The sequence below is a fragment of the Nothobranchius furzeri genome, chromosome 18, assembly GCF_043380555.1.
Source record: "Nothobranchius furzeri strain GRZ-AD chromosome 18, NfurGRZ-RIMD1, whole genome shotgun sequence".
NCBI classification, from domain to species: Eukaryota; Metazoa; Chordata; class Actinopteri; order Cyprinodontiformes; family Nothobranchiidae; genus Nothobranchius; species Nothobranchius furzeri.
In genome coordinates, this window is record NC_091758.1 from 26,805,743 (window position 1) to 26,819,778 (window position 14,036).

General features: G+C 40.1%; 1 protein-coding gene across 1 annotated transcript in view; it reads right to left on the reverse strand.

Moving 5' to 3' along the window:
• Positions 1-438: 438 nt before the first annotated feature.
• Positions 439-14,036, reverse strand: part of LOC107392188 (uncharacterized protein C14orf132) — a 45,001-nt gene continuing 31,403 nt past the window's right edge. The window contains exon 2 of the mRNA XM_015969833.3: positions 439-3,522. Within this exon, the coding sequence (XP_015825319.1) occupies positions 3,286-3,522 (237 nt within the window). The 3' untranslated portion in view covers positions 439-3,285. The remainder of the gene's footprint in view (positions 3,523-14,036) is intronic.

Genomic DNA, 14,036 nt, shown 5'->3' on the forward strand with positions numbered 1-14,036 from the left:
ATGACAGATAGCACTATTTGAGCTTAGTATCAATATCAGCTGGGCGGCTGAGCAGCGACTGGTAAAACCTAACAGAGGGTTGGCTCTTCGCAGACAGCAATAAAACAGAATCTAGATGAAACTAAAACACTTTCCTCACACCATCAACTTCCTCCAAGGGAGCAAACTTAAAAAAAGACTTCATTTTGCATTCTTAATGACATTAGCTTAAAGAAAGTAAATATATATATATATATATATATATATTTACATTATTACAGAAATTTTATTAGTAGCTTATATCTTTACAAAAAGAGCATTGTGTACGTGTTTTACATGTCTTAATTCTACATCAACCATTTATTAAAAATAAACAGGCTTTAAAAGTCCACCTTTAAACCTTGTAAAAGTACACTCATAACAACAGGTTATTGTATATCTAAATCTTCTTACAATAAATACATGAAATCATTTTTATTTTCACTTTATCCAGGTGATTAAACATTTAAACAAGTGTAGTGTCTTCACAACAGGTTTATACCTCTATAGCATATTTGTATGATTTTGACATAGTCATGGTTCACTTGGCAAAAATGTCCATGTACAAATGAGAATTAGTCATTTTTATGATGTGAGTAAAGACTTGACGCATAAAACAACCGTATTTTGAGTTATAATGTTTTGATTTGCAAAATGACTTCATAATTATTTCCCCTTTTTGTTTCAGACAGGAAGTGGTTTAAGCAAGTGCAGATATGAGTTAGCACACTTAAAACAAAGATCAAAGCCTAGCAGCTGTATTATTTATGAGGTTGTGGGGGATTGTGTCATGGGACAAGGTTTAATCGTATCTTTGGCTGTAGGTTGATGCTTGAGTGTTCATGTCCTAGTTAGGACAAGAGCTATTTGATGCAGACAGCTGCCTCCAGCATCCAAGGAAAGGCTCGGGACTCACTTCCTACCTTTCGTGTGATGGCTCAAAAGCCTCGCGGTTGAAAAATCTTCTCCGTGCCAAAGCTCAGTGATGCACCGAAGCAGCCCAGCTGCAGCCGCAGATATGCTTGATGCATCGGTTATTGTGTCTCCAATCCGAGGTGAACACAGTGCCATAATCTTTTATAGCTGCCTGTCTCAGTGCAATCTTTTTTCTACGGTGACAAATCACATCTGAACGGGTGTAACAGCAGAAAAGGGATAGGAAGCACAACAAAGATTGCAGGTGTTTTTGCAGAGCTTCCTCATTTTGGGGTTTCTGCGCTGATGCAAAATTAATGTTTGCAGTGTTACACTGTCATGCTAATTTTTTCCATTTGCCTAAATGAGCAAAACAAACAATCTAAAAAGAAGTTTCTGTTCACAAGCAAAGTAGAAGATGAGTCCCGAGGCTGAGAGCAAAAATGTGTTTTTCATTCACACTCACTGATTTGTCTCTACCACAACATTCACTTGGTTTCTGGCCCGTGCCAGCCACATCTGGATTATTTTATACACCTTTCACAAATCTTTACCGTCAGGTCTTCTCTTCTATTGTGAAAAGTGTTCATAATAAAAAAAAGCTGCAATAAAATCATATGAAAACATTCTGCTAACAAGGAAAAGGCTACAAAGGTGTTTTTGTTTGTTTTTGTTGTGCTTCATTTATATTCCGTAGATATTGTTTGAAACAACTGCAAAGACAGCTTTATTGTATTTTTAGATTCTGCTGTACTCATTAATTTATGAACAGATGAACATACAGTGATCCCTTCTAGCGTAATTGAGTTGGCAGTGAAGAATCCTCTTTAATGGGATTTTAAAGGAATAGCTTGGACTTTTTGAAGAAGGATTCTCCAGCAGCCATAGTCCCTTTTCACAGACACATTAAAGCTGGAACTGGAAAAACTCCTTTCTTCTTGCTGAAGTCAACCTACCGCTGTTGGGCTTGGAGGTGGCTTTAGAAAGGGTTTATCTGAAGCATTTTTATGGAATCATATTGGTAAAAGGCCTAAAATGTAACCTGCAGTAGAAAGAATGATCCCAGTTTGGAGAATCAGAAAGGAATTCCTAAAGGAGCGGTTGTTCTCGGAGATATTTGAACATCTCTCCCCGGATCGGATAAGTACGACTCTACCACGAACATGCAACGTGGTTGTTTTATTTCCACAAGTAACACAAGCCTGGAGGAGGTTCTGCCACGTGGTGGTGTTGCTAATGCTAACGGTTAGCTTAAACTATCCGACACGTTCTCTGCTGATTTCTAAAGGTTAAAACAACAACATCCCTCCCAGTCGTGAGTCAAGATCGGTGGATCCAAGAAACTGCTTGATGTAGAGCTGTCAAGCTTTTCAAATCCACGCATTTCAACGTCTATTTTCTATCTGAAGCTAAAGCAGGAGATAGGTGGAGGAGACTATTCCCATGTCCAGCCTACATGAAAAACTCCAAGAGACCAAATTTATTCAGACAAAAACATCAAATAAATGTTTTTTTTTTTCAGTCAACCACACCTTTAGCGAAAATCAAGCTATCAACTACTTAAGCAATGGCTTTTTGTTAGGAAAGTATTCCTGCAGGTAAGATACTGACTGATGATTACAACCCTGAATTCCAGTTCAAAAACATCCCAAACATTTCTTTTAGCCGGTCTAACCTTTATGTCTTTTTGCTGGTAAATACACTGATGTCCATGCTTTGAAGCAGCTTTGGTGCTCTGGCTTCCAGAGCTGCCTAACAGAAAAATAACACCAGTACTTTTGAATAGTTGAAGCTTAAACCCATGTGTTCAGCTGTGTAATGAAGCAGCCGTGACCTGATTTGGCTCTGGAATCATCTGATGGGTGTTTAAAATGACCTGATTCACTCAGAATCTTAAGCCTCATTTGTCCTCTGTTCACCCATCTACACTACGAGAGAGGACGATCTCTAGGAAAATATGCAGGAACAAGCTTAACCTGAAAAAAATATTTCTTCAGATTATTGTGTGAGAGTGCTTGTTTGTCTGCTCACTGTCTAACAAACGGGCTGTCATGCACTCAAGCATCTTCCCAAAATACGGACGCAGAATTCAAAAGTGCTTGTTGATGACAAATGCAGCCAAATCCCAATCTTTTTTCCTGGATAAAGAAATATGGAAGTGTATTTGTCAGTGTCAGAACTTGGTCCGAGGGGCCCTAAATAATCTGAAAACCCAGTGAGAGGAAGAAAAGGAGAGACATGAAGATAGATTATATATATCTGTTCAGCAGAGAATCTTTTGGGTTTGTCATCCCCAAACAAACAAAAAAGCATGACTCGTGAGTTTTCAGTTCGTCTGCGTAAGCATGTTCATCAGAAAGTGCAGGCGTAGACGACGCCCACCACCACAATGTTTCCAATCGTAGCGATGATGGCAATCCAGAGCCAGATGGCATCGCTAGACATTGACTGTTGCTCGTCCTGCTGGCCATGTACCGAGGCCGCTGACGGAGCAGCGTTGACGCTAGCCGAGGAGTTGAAGAGCGAGTGCTCGCCGCTGTAGTCGTCATTGGGAGAGGAGTCCATGAAAGCGCCGGTCATTACCGGGATCTGGAAGGTAAAGGAGGAAATGGATTTTAGCACCACTTTCTGAAATATAGTTAAAGCTGCTGTTCACTGAGAAACGTGATATGAGTTTCACATTCATGCTAAACATGAAACTCTTCAGGTCAGCTCCTTCAGGCTTGGTTTATTTGTGAGGAGAAAACATTAACTTTGCATTTTTTTTTTTTACCCAAGAACAGAGCAAAAGAGTTGCATTATTGTTAGCCAATCAGAGGCAAGATGTCTACATATCATGAGTTTTCTGCCTCTGACTAACTTCTACTTCCTGCAAGAAAAGCAGCAGGGCTTTATTTTCTGAATGACTTAGAAGACCACAGCACATTTATTGAAATAAAAAGCCAATGATCGCTTTAAGATACGTAAAGATTTCACATCACCCTGTCCTTTTGTGATTTTCTTTTATTGAGGTTGGTGAACTGGTGAACAATTTGAACAATTTACAACTAAAACTGTATGCATTCACCTGGGAACATCTAACACTGGATTCATGAAGCATAAATCTCTTTTCACAAAACTTCCAATTCTTTCTCATTTCTTGTGCTCTGAATGGATACAAACACCTCTTTAATTAATCATTTCTGCAAAAGAAATAGCTGTGTGTGACACAACTCAGCAGGCGTGGAATGAAAATAACAAATAAGAACAGCTCAACAGCATGTGAAATTGAAATTCTCATTTGGGAGAAGAGGAAAATGAAATGTTTATTGGATTTAAAGAATGAACAGACAAAGCTGTTGTGGAAAGAGTATCCAGCTTTTAATATAGATGATTTGTGCATAATAGTTAAATAAATCATATTTTCTTTTATCAGTACAGCAGATCTGATCCAACATCACATTAAACACAAAACAAATATCAAGGCACAATAATTATTTTCCTAACTGTGTCTTCTGCAAATGAGCCGTCGCAGCAGAACATGTAAAAATCCAAACCAAACTCCACGCAACCAATATATCGATATAGATGAGAAAAAAACCCATTTAGATTTCAAATTAAAACATTTCCTGAGTTTGAAAAAATAAGTTGTTAAATGGAAGTTCCAAAACTGAAAAGAGCTGTCGCCTCTCATTTAAGTGGATCTTGGCTCAGATTTATTTCAGGTGAAGATATATTTTCTACCAGGTGTGCACAAATATTTTTTCTTAGAACAATTGGGTCCAGTATTTAAGACATGAAAAGTTTAACATTTACATTTCATCATCAGCACTTTTCAGTTCCTGTTGCTCATGCATCAAAAACTAGGCTGAAAGATATAAGCAAATGAGGCGTTGCCAGCTTACATTAATTGTAGTCACGATTGTGTTTATTGTGTTTCAGAGACCAGCTGTATTTACAAGCAAAACTTTGAGCAGTTAGATACTCACTGGTCACTTAATCTGATGCCCTGTTTCAATTGCTTATCTGTATGATTATCTAAACAATCAATAAACCTAATGCATTCAGGCAGAAGTGGTGAGCAGGGGTGCCTCCAGAAAAATTTGACAGGGGTAGCCAGATAGGGCCAAAGAAAATTTTGGGGTGGCACACCAAATTGGTCCTTGTCGTAACTCTGGGAGAGTTTAGCCAGTGGCAATGTACTGCATTGCTCCTTTATTCATTTTTATTATTAAAAAAACACTATGTATCCAAAACATTTAACTTAAATTTTACAAACACAAACATTTCAGAAAAATACATTTCAGTTATTTCAATTTGTTTCCAAATTTTATTTAAAAAAATGTATTTAAGGTTTATTCACTGTGTTGCTGTGTTCACAAAAAACTATGGAGATAAAAAAAAATTTAATGGTGAGCAGCAGAAACGTGTTTTTTTTAATCATTTCTTTAATTGTTCATTGTATTCTTTTTTTTCCTTTCACAATTATGTCTTGAATAAATAAGATAAAGTTATGGTTTGAGTGAACATTTATATGATTTATTAACATTGGCTTTTTGGGGGGGGGGGGGGGGGCAGCAATTTTCTAGGGGTGGCCAAGGCACCCCTTGGGGGTGCCCTTGGTGGTGTGGACAACTAGCTGAATGAAACATCAGAATGGACAAAGAAAGAAGATGCAAGTGACTTTGAACTAATCCATCAAAGCAACATGGGGAAGCTGTTTTTTATCATGGAAAATAGCAACAGTGGCTCAAATAACCACAGACTTCAACCAAGTTCTCCATCTCTTAAGACACTGAACTGTGGAGCAGATGGACGCCAGCAGCAGGAGACCAAACAAGAAATCCTGTAAGATGAGAACAGGAAACTGAAGGTGTATTTCACATAGGATCACCAGAGCTGAACCAAAAGAGACTGGAAACACCTTTCCTGGTCTAGACTTCAGGTGCAACATTCAGATTTTGGGTCCGAATTTGTTGTAAACATGAAAGCATGGGTCCAGCCAGCCTTATATCAATAGCTCAGGCAGCTCATGCTGCTGTGAGGGAGAAGTTCTTGTCCCACTCTGGGCCCTTTAGTACCACCTCAGCCTTAAGCACCACAGCCTACATAAGTATTGTTGCTGACCATGTCCATCCCTTTATGGCCACATGGACCCATCTTCTGATGGATACTTCCAGCAGGATAATACACCATGTCACAAAGCTCAGATTACCTTTTAATTGTTTTCTACAACATGATGATGAGCATTATGGAGAGGGGCAAAGATAAAAAACACCTCAGAGAAGTGTTTAGATCTCAAAAATACAAGAATACGCTCACTTTCTCTTCAAGCTTTCTCTCATGACCACACAACCCGATGCATAAACGTTAACATAGAACCACACAAATACAAATATTTCTGCTCTTCACCCACATACACCGTTTTAAAAATGCTGTTTTAGAGAGCACTATGCTGCTCTACATTCTTGGGCCTCTGGTGGGGAGTAATAACATGACACGTCCTGTGGAGCGTCTGCGGCTCACATGAGCATGATGGAGCCAGGCAGGCGTGCAGGAAGTCCGGCAACCTGGGTCTCCCCACAACTCACTGTAAGTGCTGATTTGTCCACTTTGGCAAAGCCTTTTGTTTTATCACACACACACACACACACACACACACACACACACACACACACACACACACACACACACACACACACACACACACACACACACGCATGCACACAATATTTGAGGTCAACTGAAAACAGCTTCAGATGGAACAAAAATAGATGCCATTCTAAATATATGGTTTATGGCACTGTGTGTTAAATCAAATCACAACAAACACCCTTTGTATGAAATGTTGTCATTGTAACAAATCAAAAATAGAATTTGATGGAAATAACAGGAATATTTTATTCAATTAAATTAATTAAATTTCAATAATTACATTTATTTTAAAATACAAGAGTCCATGATCACACCGAACTCATCCCGTGCCCGGGTTTCTGCCTTGGTGACCACCCGAGCCACGTTCCGCTTGGACTGCCGGTACCCGTCAGCTGCCTCTGGAGTTCCACAGTCCAAAAAGACCTGATAGGATTCTTTCTTCAGCTTGACAGCATCCCTAACCACCGGTGTCCACCAGCGAGTTCGGGGGTTGCCACCACGACAGGCACCGACGATCCTGCAACCACAGCTCCGGTCGGCCGCCTCAACAATGGAGGCACGGGACAGGGTCCATTCAGACTCAATGTCCCCCGCCTCCCCCGGAACATTTTGGAAGTTCTGTCGGAGGTGGGAATTGAAGCTCCTTCTGACAGGAGACTCTGCCAGACGTTCCCAGCAGACCCTCGTGATACATTTGGGCCTGCCTGGTCTGACCAGCATCCTCCCCCACCATCTGAGCCAACTCACCACCAGGTAGTGGTCAGTTGACAGCTCCGCCTCTCTCTTCACCTGAGTGTCCAAGACATGCGGCCGCAGGTCAGATGAAACAACAACAAAGTCGATCATCGAGCTGCGGCCTAAGGTATCCTGGTGCCAAGAACACATATGGACACCTTTATGTCTGAACATGGTGTTCATTATGGACAATCCATGACTGGCACAGAAGTCCAATAACAAAACACCACTCAAATTCAGATCGGGGGGCCATTCCTCCCAACCTCACCTCTCCAGGTTTCACTGTCGTTGCCCACGTGAGCGTTAAAGTCCCCCAGCAGAATGAGGGAGTCACCGGAAGGAGCGCTCTCCAGCACGCCCTCCAAGGTCTCCAAAAAGGGTGGGTAGTCTGAACTGTAGTTTGGTGCATAAGCACAGACCACAGTCAAAACCCGTCCCCCCACATGTAGGCGGAGGGAGCCTACCCTCTCATTCACCGGGGTAAACCCCAACATACAGGCACCAAGATGGGAGGCAACTAGTATGCCCACCCCTGCTCGGCGCCTCTCAGTGGGAGCAACTCCAGAGGGGTAGAATGTCCAACCCCTCTCAAGGAAACTGGTTCCAGAGCCAGAGCCATGCGTTGAGGTGAGTGCAACTATATCTAGTCGGAACCTCTCAACCACACACACCAACTCAGGCTCCTTCCCCACCTGAGAGGTGACATTCCATGTGCCAAGAGCCAGCTTCTGTAGCCGAGGATCAGACCGCCAAGGTCCCCGCCCTCTACTACCACCCGTCACACACTGCACCCGACCCCTTTGGCCCCTCCCACGAGTGGTGAGCCCATGGGAAGGGGGACCCACATTTCCTCTTCAGGCTGTGCCCGGCCAGGCTCCATGAGTGAAAGTCCAGCCACCAGGCGCTCGCCAACGGGCCCCACCTCCAGGCCTGGCTCTAGAGGGGGGTAGTGTCATGGGTGACACTACCAGAGGCAGAAAGCCTCAGACAACTTAGCTCCTAGGATCACTGAGACAGTCAAACCCCTCCACCACGGTAAGGTGGCAGCCCAGGGAGAGAAACGCGAGAAGTATAAAAATAAATGTACCTATGAGTCTGTATTTCTAGAAATTTGTTGAGAGGATCTTGCAGACATGGCTGCTGCTGGTTAAACTCTAATGAAACGCAAAGAAAAGCAACTTTAAGATCCCAAAGCATCGACTGAACCCTGTGAATTATTGCCAGAAAGTTGACATTTGCTGAGGATGAGTAGTCTGTAAAAGTTAAACTACAAATGAAACTTTTTCTAACTTGTCAAATAGCTTGTTATAAGTTCCACTGGGGCTCCAGAACACGAGAAACTGGTCCAATATGTCTCAGTGATTGTCTGTTTCCAAATATTATAGATTAGCTTCTGCCAAGATTTTAAAAAGTACTTGGAGCTGTTCATCAGGCCTTTAAAACTCAAACCAAAAATAGGAGTTAGTTCTTTTTCATGAGCTCAACAGCAAAACTTTAGGTTTGTGTAGATTGCTCAGTTGGATCCATTTTTTTTATTTTTTTTGTAGTTAGGATTAGCAACTTAATTGGTTAAATTATATTTAGTTAAAATTACAGCTAAATTCAACCACTGAAGAAGAAGAAGAAGAAGCACAAGAAGCAGAAGAAGAAGAAGAAGAAGAAAATATCATTTCTATAGCGCCTCTCAAGATAAAAATCACGAGGCGCTTCACAAAAACAAAAAATGTAAAAATATAAAAAAGCATTTAGAAAATGTTTAAAAATATATTTAAAAGCACTGTTGCTGATACTTGTTAAATTTCAACTTTTAAAATGAATGAAAAGAAGGAAATTAATATAATAATAACTTTTCATGTACTCAGAGTTTACTTTTGTGTTTTCATTAGAGGCGCCAATAAAAACCCATTCTTCAAAGCATAAAAAGTTTAATGTTTTTTATTAGGGGTGGGACTTGATTAAAAAATTAATCTAATTAATAAAAGGCTTGTAATTAATTAATCTTGATTGATCAAATGTAGCTGTTCAAGAAAATCTACCTCCAAAGCAATTATTTTTTCTCAAAAATAATGTTATTGAGGCACAGAATCAAGCACTAGACATGGACATTAATATTGTAAACTCAAGCTCTTAATTTTTTTTTAATTCTCTCTCTCTCTCTCTCTCTCTCTCTCTATATATATATATATATATATATATATATATATATATATATGTGTGTGTGTGTGTGTGTGTGTGTGTGTGTGTGTATATATATATATCAAGCTCTTAATTTTTGAAAAAAATTCTTCCTCTCTCTCTCTCTCTCTCTCTCTCTCTCTCTCTCTCTCTATATATATATATATATATATATATATATATATATATATATATACATATTCTTAATCTTTGATGCTACATGTTCTTTGCTGATTTGGACCAGATCTGTAGCGTGTGATGAAGTGAGCTGAAATCAGACACGAACACAGCAGCATTATAGTGCAGTATTAGACACTATTGATCATTGTACCGGTACAAATAATCAGCTTCACTTAATCGAAATACATTATCTCAGTCTGAAATTGAGAATCAGGCTGAACTGTAGCCCATTCTGGACGTTTACATGCCCAGCACGTAGCTCCATCCGTTATTATGCATTAGGTGTTCATAATCCGTGAATCCAATATATCAATGTGTATACTTTAGAAAATGCAACATAATTATCTTCTGTGGACAGCCTCCAGACTGAAAAAGGCCCTTTGTTTCAGCTGGGTCGAGAAATCTTTTAATTCTAGCTGTTTACTTTCAATCTTATTCTGTGTGTTATTGTGTGTTTAATGCAATACAGAGACATAAAGCAAGAGGCTACAATTGTCATTTTTACCTTTTTTTATAATTTGTGGGAGAAATGCCAGTTTTTCTTTTTTTAACCCTCTGGAGGCAGGCGTTGCTCATTTTCAATGTTAAAACCTACCTACCTGGTTACTCCACATACATTTTTCATGAGCGTTTTCTAACTCAGAAGTACCCCTGCAGGACTTAGTTGTTCATCCTTTTATCAAAACTTATTTTGAGCCTGAGAGGGTTAAATAATTTTCTGTAATGGCCCAAATAATTATCTTACCTAACCACTAGTTTTCCACACAACAGTATTGTATTCTTTTCAAGATTTAGACATTTTTGCATTATTCAGTTCAACTTATCTGCAAAGTGGCACAAAATGTGACATGTTTGATTATTTTACCAATCAGCAACGACCCAGTGATAGTTTTTGTGTTTACTTCGTAGAATTAGATCCGATTTGCATAAATGTGTGACCCAGCGTGTTTTCAGGTTGGTTTTTGTCATATTTTTATTTTATTTCTGGTGAAAATTCTCTGTTGCTGAGCCCCTCACCAGTGTTCCTTCTGTATTCACTCACCTGCACTTTATCAAGCAATCAAGCAACCCCCAATTTGTAACTCATTTCATCTGACTGACCCTGCTGTTGCAGACCTCTGTAGTAATATTTCATATTTTTCTGTTTGTGTTCCTTGAAATATTCATATCAATAATTCAAGAAATTTTTGAGTCCTTTGAAGTCGTAGCTCAGAAACACCAAAATCACTAAATTGTATTAAGATACAAAGAATGCATAGTAAATTATAAGATTCCACCTTCATGTTTTCATTCAAATTATTTGGGATGGCCAAGAACAGAGAAGCCCTTAAAATTCAAAGGATGTTTTTAGACTATTTCAAACAATAATTCTAGAAAGAGTTGAAGTCTGAAGGGTTTGAATGATGTTCTGTCCAGCACAAAATGAAAGTAGTCTGCATGTAAAATAGAAAAGTACTCTAAATATAAACTAAATCTAACACCAACAGTTCTCATAAAAGATATTTTCCAGATTTACTCTTCCAACCAATTCCTCCTTACAGCCAGCTGTGTTAAATGATGAGTAAAATCATGAAGACCAAAACAGATGGAAATGGCATCACATCAAGAATCAGTTGCACAGAAACCCTCTTAAAGTGCATTTACCACACCTTCTTGGTTCTGAGTGATGGCTACACCTGTGCGACATCATGCCGCACAGCAAAACCCCAATCTACAGCAGATGACACTGTGAAAATCTACAATCCCAACCTGCTCTGCTCTCGCAGCTTTGATTTATTCATCCCAGCTGTTCCCAGAGCGGTGCCATCCTACACGGACGATCACGGTAATTGTGAAATAGAACAGGCTGTAATTGCCTCCTGTGTGATGTCGCCTCCAGTAAACGCTCGAGAGATATGATTTCAGCACAAACAGGATACCAATGTGTCGGAGCTAAACATTTACATGACCGCAGAAACAAAAATCAAGCAGAAAGTGTTGCTTTTCTACATTCACCGACAGTGTGGTTGGTTTGAAATCTTTTCCTCGCGCATTGTAAAGGGAAAACAAATCAATCATTACTTTAAAGAACAAACGGCACAGGAGTGGGTTCCTGCTGTGTTAAAAATTGGACATTGTGCTCGACATTGCACACACAATCAATGAAAACAGAGCCATGGATTTTTATTTTTTTTTTTGTTCTTTTATGTACAATCGGATTTGATTATTTTTATTTTATTTTAGTACAAATTCTAAAACAGTTCTTGAGTTACCTGGAGATTGCTGCATGGAGCATTAGTAATTATTACTTTACAGTTTCATTACTTCATGGATTTCAATAATGTCCATCCATGTTCATCCGATTATCATGAGTCGGGTCGCAGGGGCAGTAGCCTAAGGCCTAGTCCACACGTAGCCGGGTTTTTTAAAAAAACGATTATCCGCCCCTCCAAAAACTTGCATCCACACCACCTCGTTTTACAGAAAAACTCTGTCCACACGTGCCCGGATAAATACGTTGTTAAGGACATGCCAGACCTGTAGGCGGCAGTACTTCCCCCGTTCTTAACCTCGTCCTTCGTCTGTGGTCTACCGCAAGGAGCAGTAATTCCGCTTGCAAAAACAAACAAGCAAAAAGCGCTTGGACAATTGATAAAGCGAGCGCAACTCTGAGGGCATCCATGCTGTCGGTTAGTGTAAACACAGGTCGCACACGTGATGTCAACATTTTTTGTCGCCGAAAGTGACGTTGCGGACCTTGAAACTCCAGTTTTGTCTGTCCACACGCAGACACCCAAAATGGAGAAAACGCAGATCTTCACTTTGGCCGGAGTTTTTAAAAAGATCCGTCTTCGTGTGAAAAAACTCCGTTTTCGTGTGGATGACAGGCCAAAACGTAGAAAAATATCTACGTTTTGGCAGATCCTCGGCTACGTGTGGACAGGGCCTAAGTCGAGAGGCCCAGACTTCCCTCTCCCCAGCCACTTGGGCCAGCTCTTCCGTGGGAATCCCAAGGCGTTCCCTGGCCAGGTGAGAGACACAGTCCCTCCAACATGTCCTGGGTCTCCCTTTAGGCCTCCTCCTGGTTGGATGTGCCCATAAAACTGCACCAGGGAGGCATCCAGGAGTCATATGACTGGATGCCCCAGCCACCTCAGCTGTCTCCTCTCGATGTGAAGGAGCAGCGAATCGGCACCGAGCCCCTCCCGGATGACTGAGCTTCTCACCCTATCTCTAAGGGAGAGCCCAGCCACTCTGCAGAAAAAACTCATTTTGGCCACTTGTATCCGCGATCTTGTTCTTTCGGTCACTACCCAAAGCTTATGACCATACATGAGGGTAGGAACGTAGATCGACCGGTAAATCGAGAGCTTCACCTTCTGACTCAGCTCTCTCTTCACCACGACAGACCAGTGCAACGCCCGCATCACTGCAGATGCAGCACCAATCCACCTATCTAATATCTCATAGGAAAAAAGAATCTTATCAAAACTGCTGCAGGGTATTTAGAAAGTTTGCAAATTTAGCTTGAGGGTTTTTTATATACATCAGAAATTAGTAAATAAGTTTTGATTCATAATGAACAGAATACATTTTTTTTAAGTAGCTTAAATAAATACAGAATTCCTGTAATATATTGTTAGGATGGTGCGATGAATCAAAATTATACATCAACATTATTTTGTAAGCATGCTTTTACTGTATTACCACCTGAACCAAGCACTCCTCATGAGACTACTCATGTTTGTAAAGTCAGAGATGGCAGAATGAGGGCAAAACATGTCAGCAGTGTCAAAAAAAGCCCCTCCATCATTTTCAAACAACCACACACTGAAGTTCAGTGTCGCAGCATCCAGCAAAATTTTAGCAAATATTTTTAGATATGGATGATACTGATTGATTAACACTTTAATATTCAGACATCTGTGCACCAGTAGAAGCTCTTCTCTGCTTTTACAGCAGTGCCGTCTGTCCATATTTTCTTCATGTGGCTGACCAAGTGGAATGTTAATTGAAATTAGTTTTGAGGAGTTGTATTTTTTACTAGTCTCAGCTTTGCAAAAGTATTGATTAACAATAAAAAGTAACTTGGGTCTGTTAATTTATCCTCTTAGAAGTTTTAATCATCACTTAACTCATCAGCTCACTGTAGTCTCCTTAAAATACGAACTCTGAGCTTTGTAGGATCTGAAAACGTCAAAAAAAAAAAATTTTATGCTTTCCAGAGAAAAGCTATTATTGATTAAACTAAATATTTCTGATGGTAATAAGTCATATTATACACAGAGTGGCATGTTTGTGGTGAAGTGAAATCACCACATGACTTAACATCTATTATTGGCCAAAATATGACTTGCTTCACAATCAAGCAGCACTAGTTCTAATTACTGAAAAGGAAA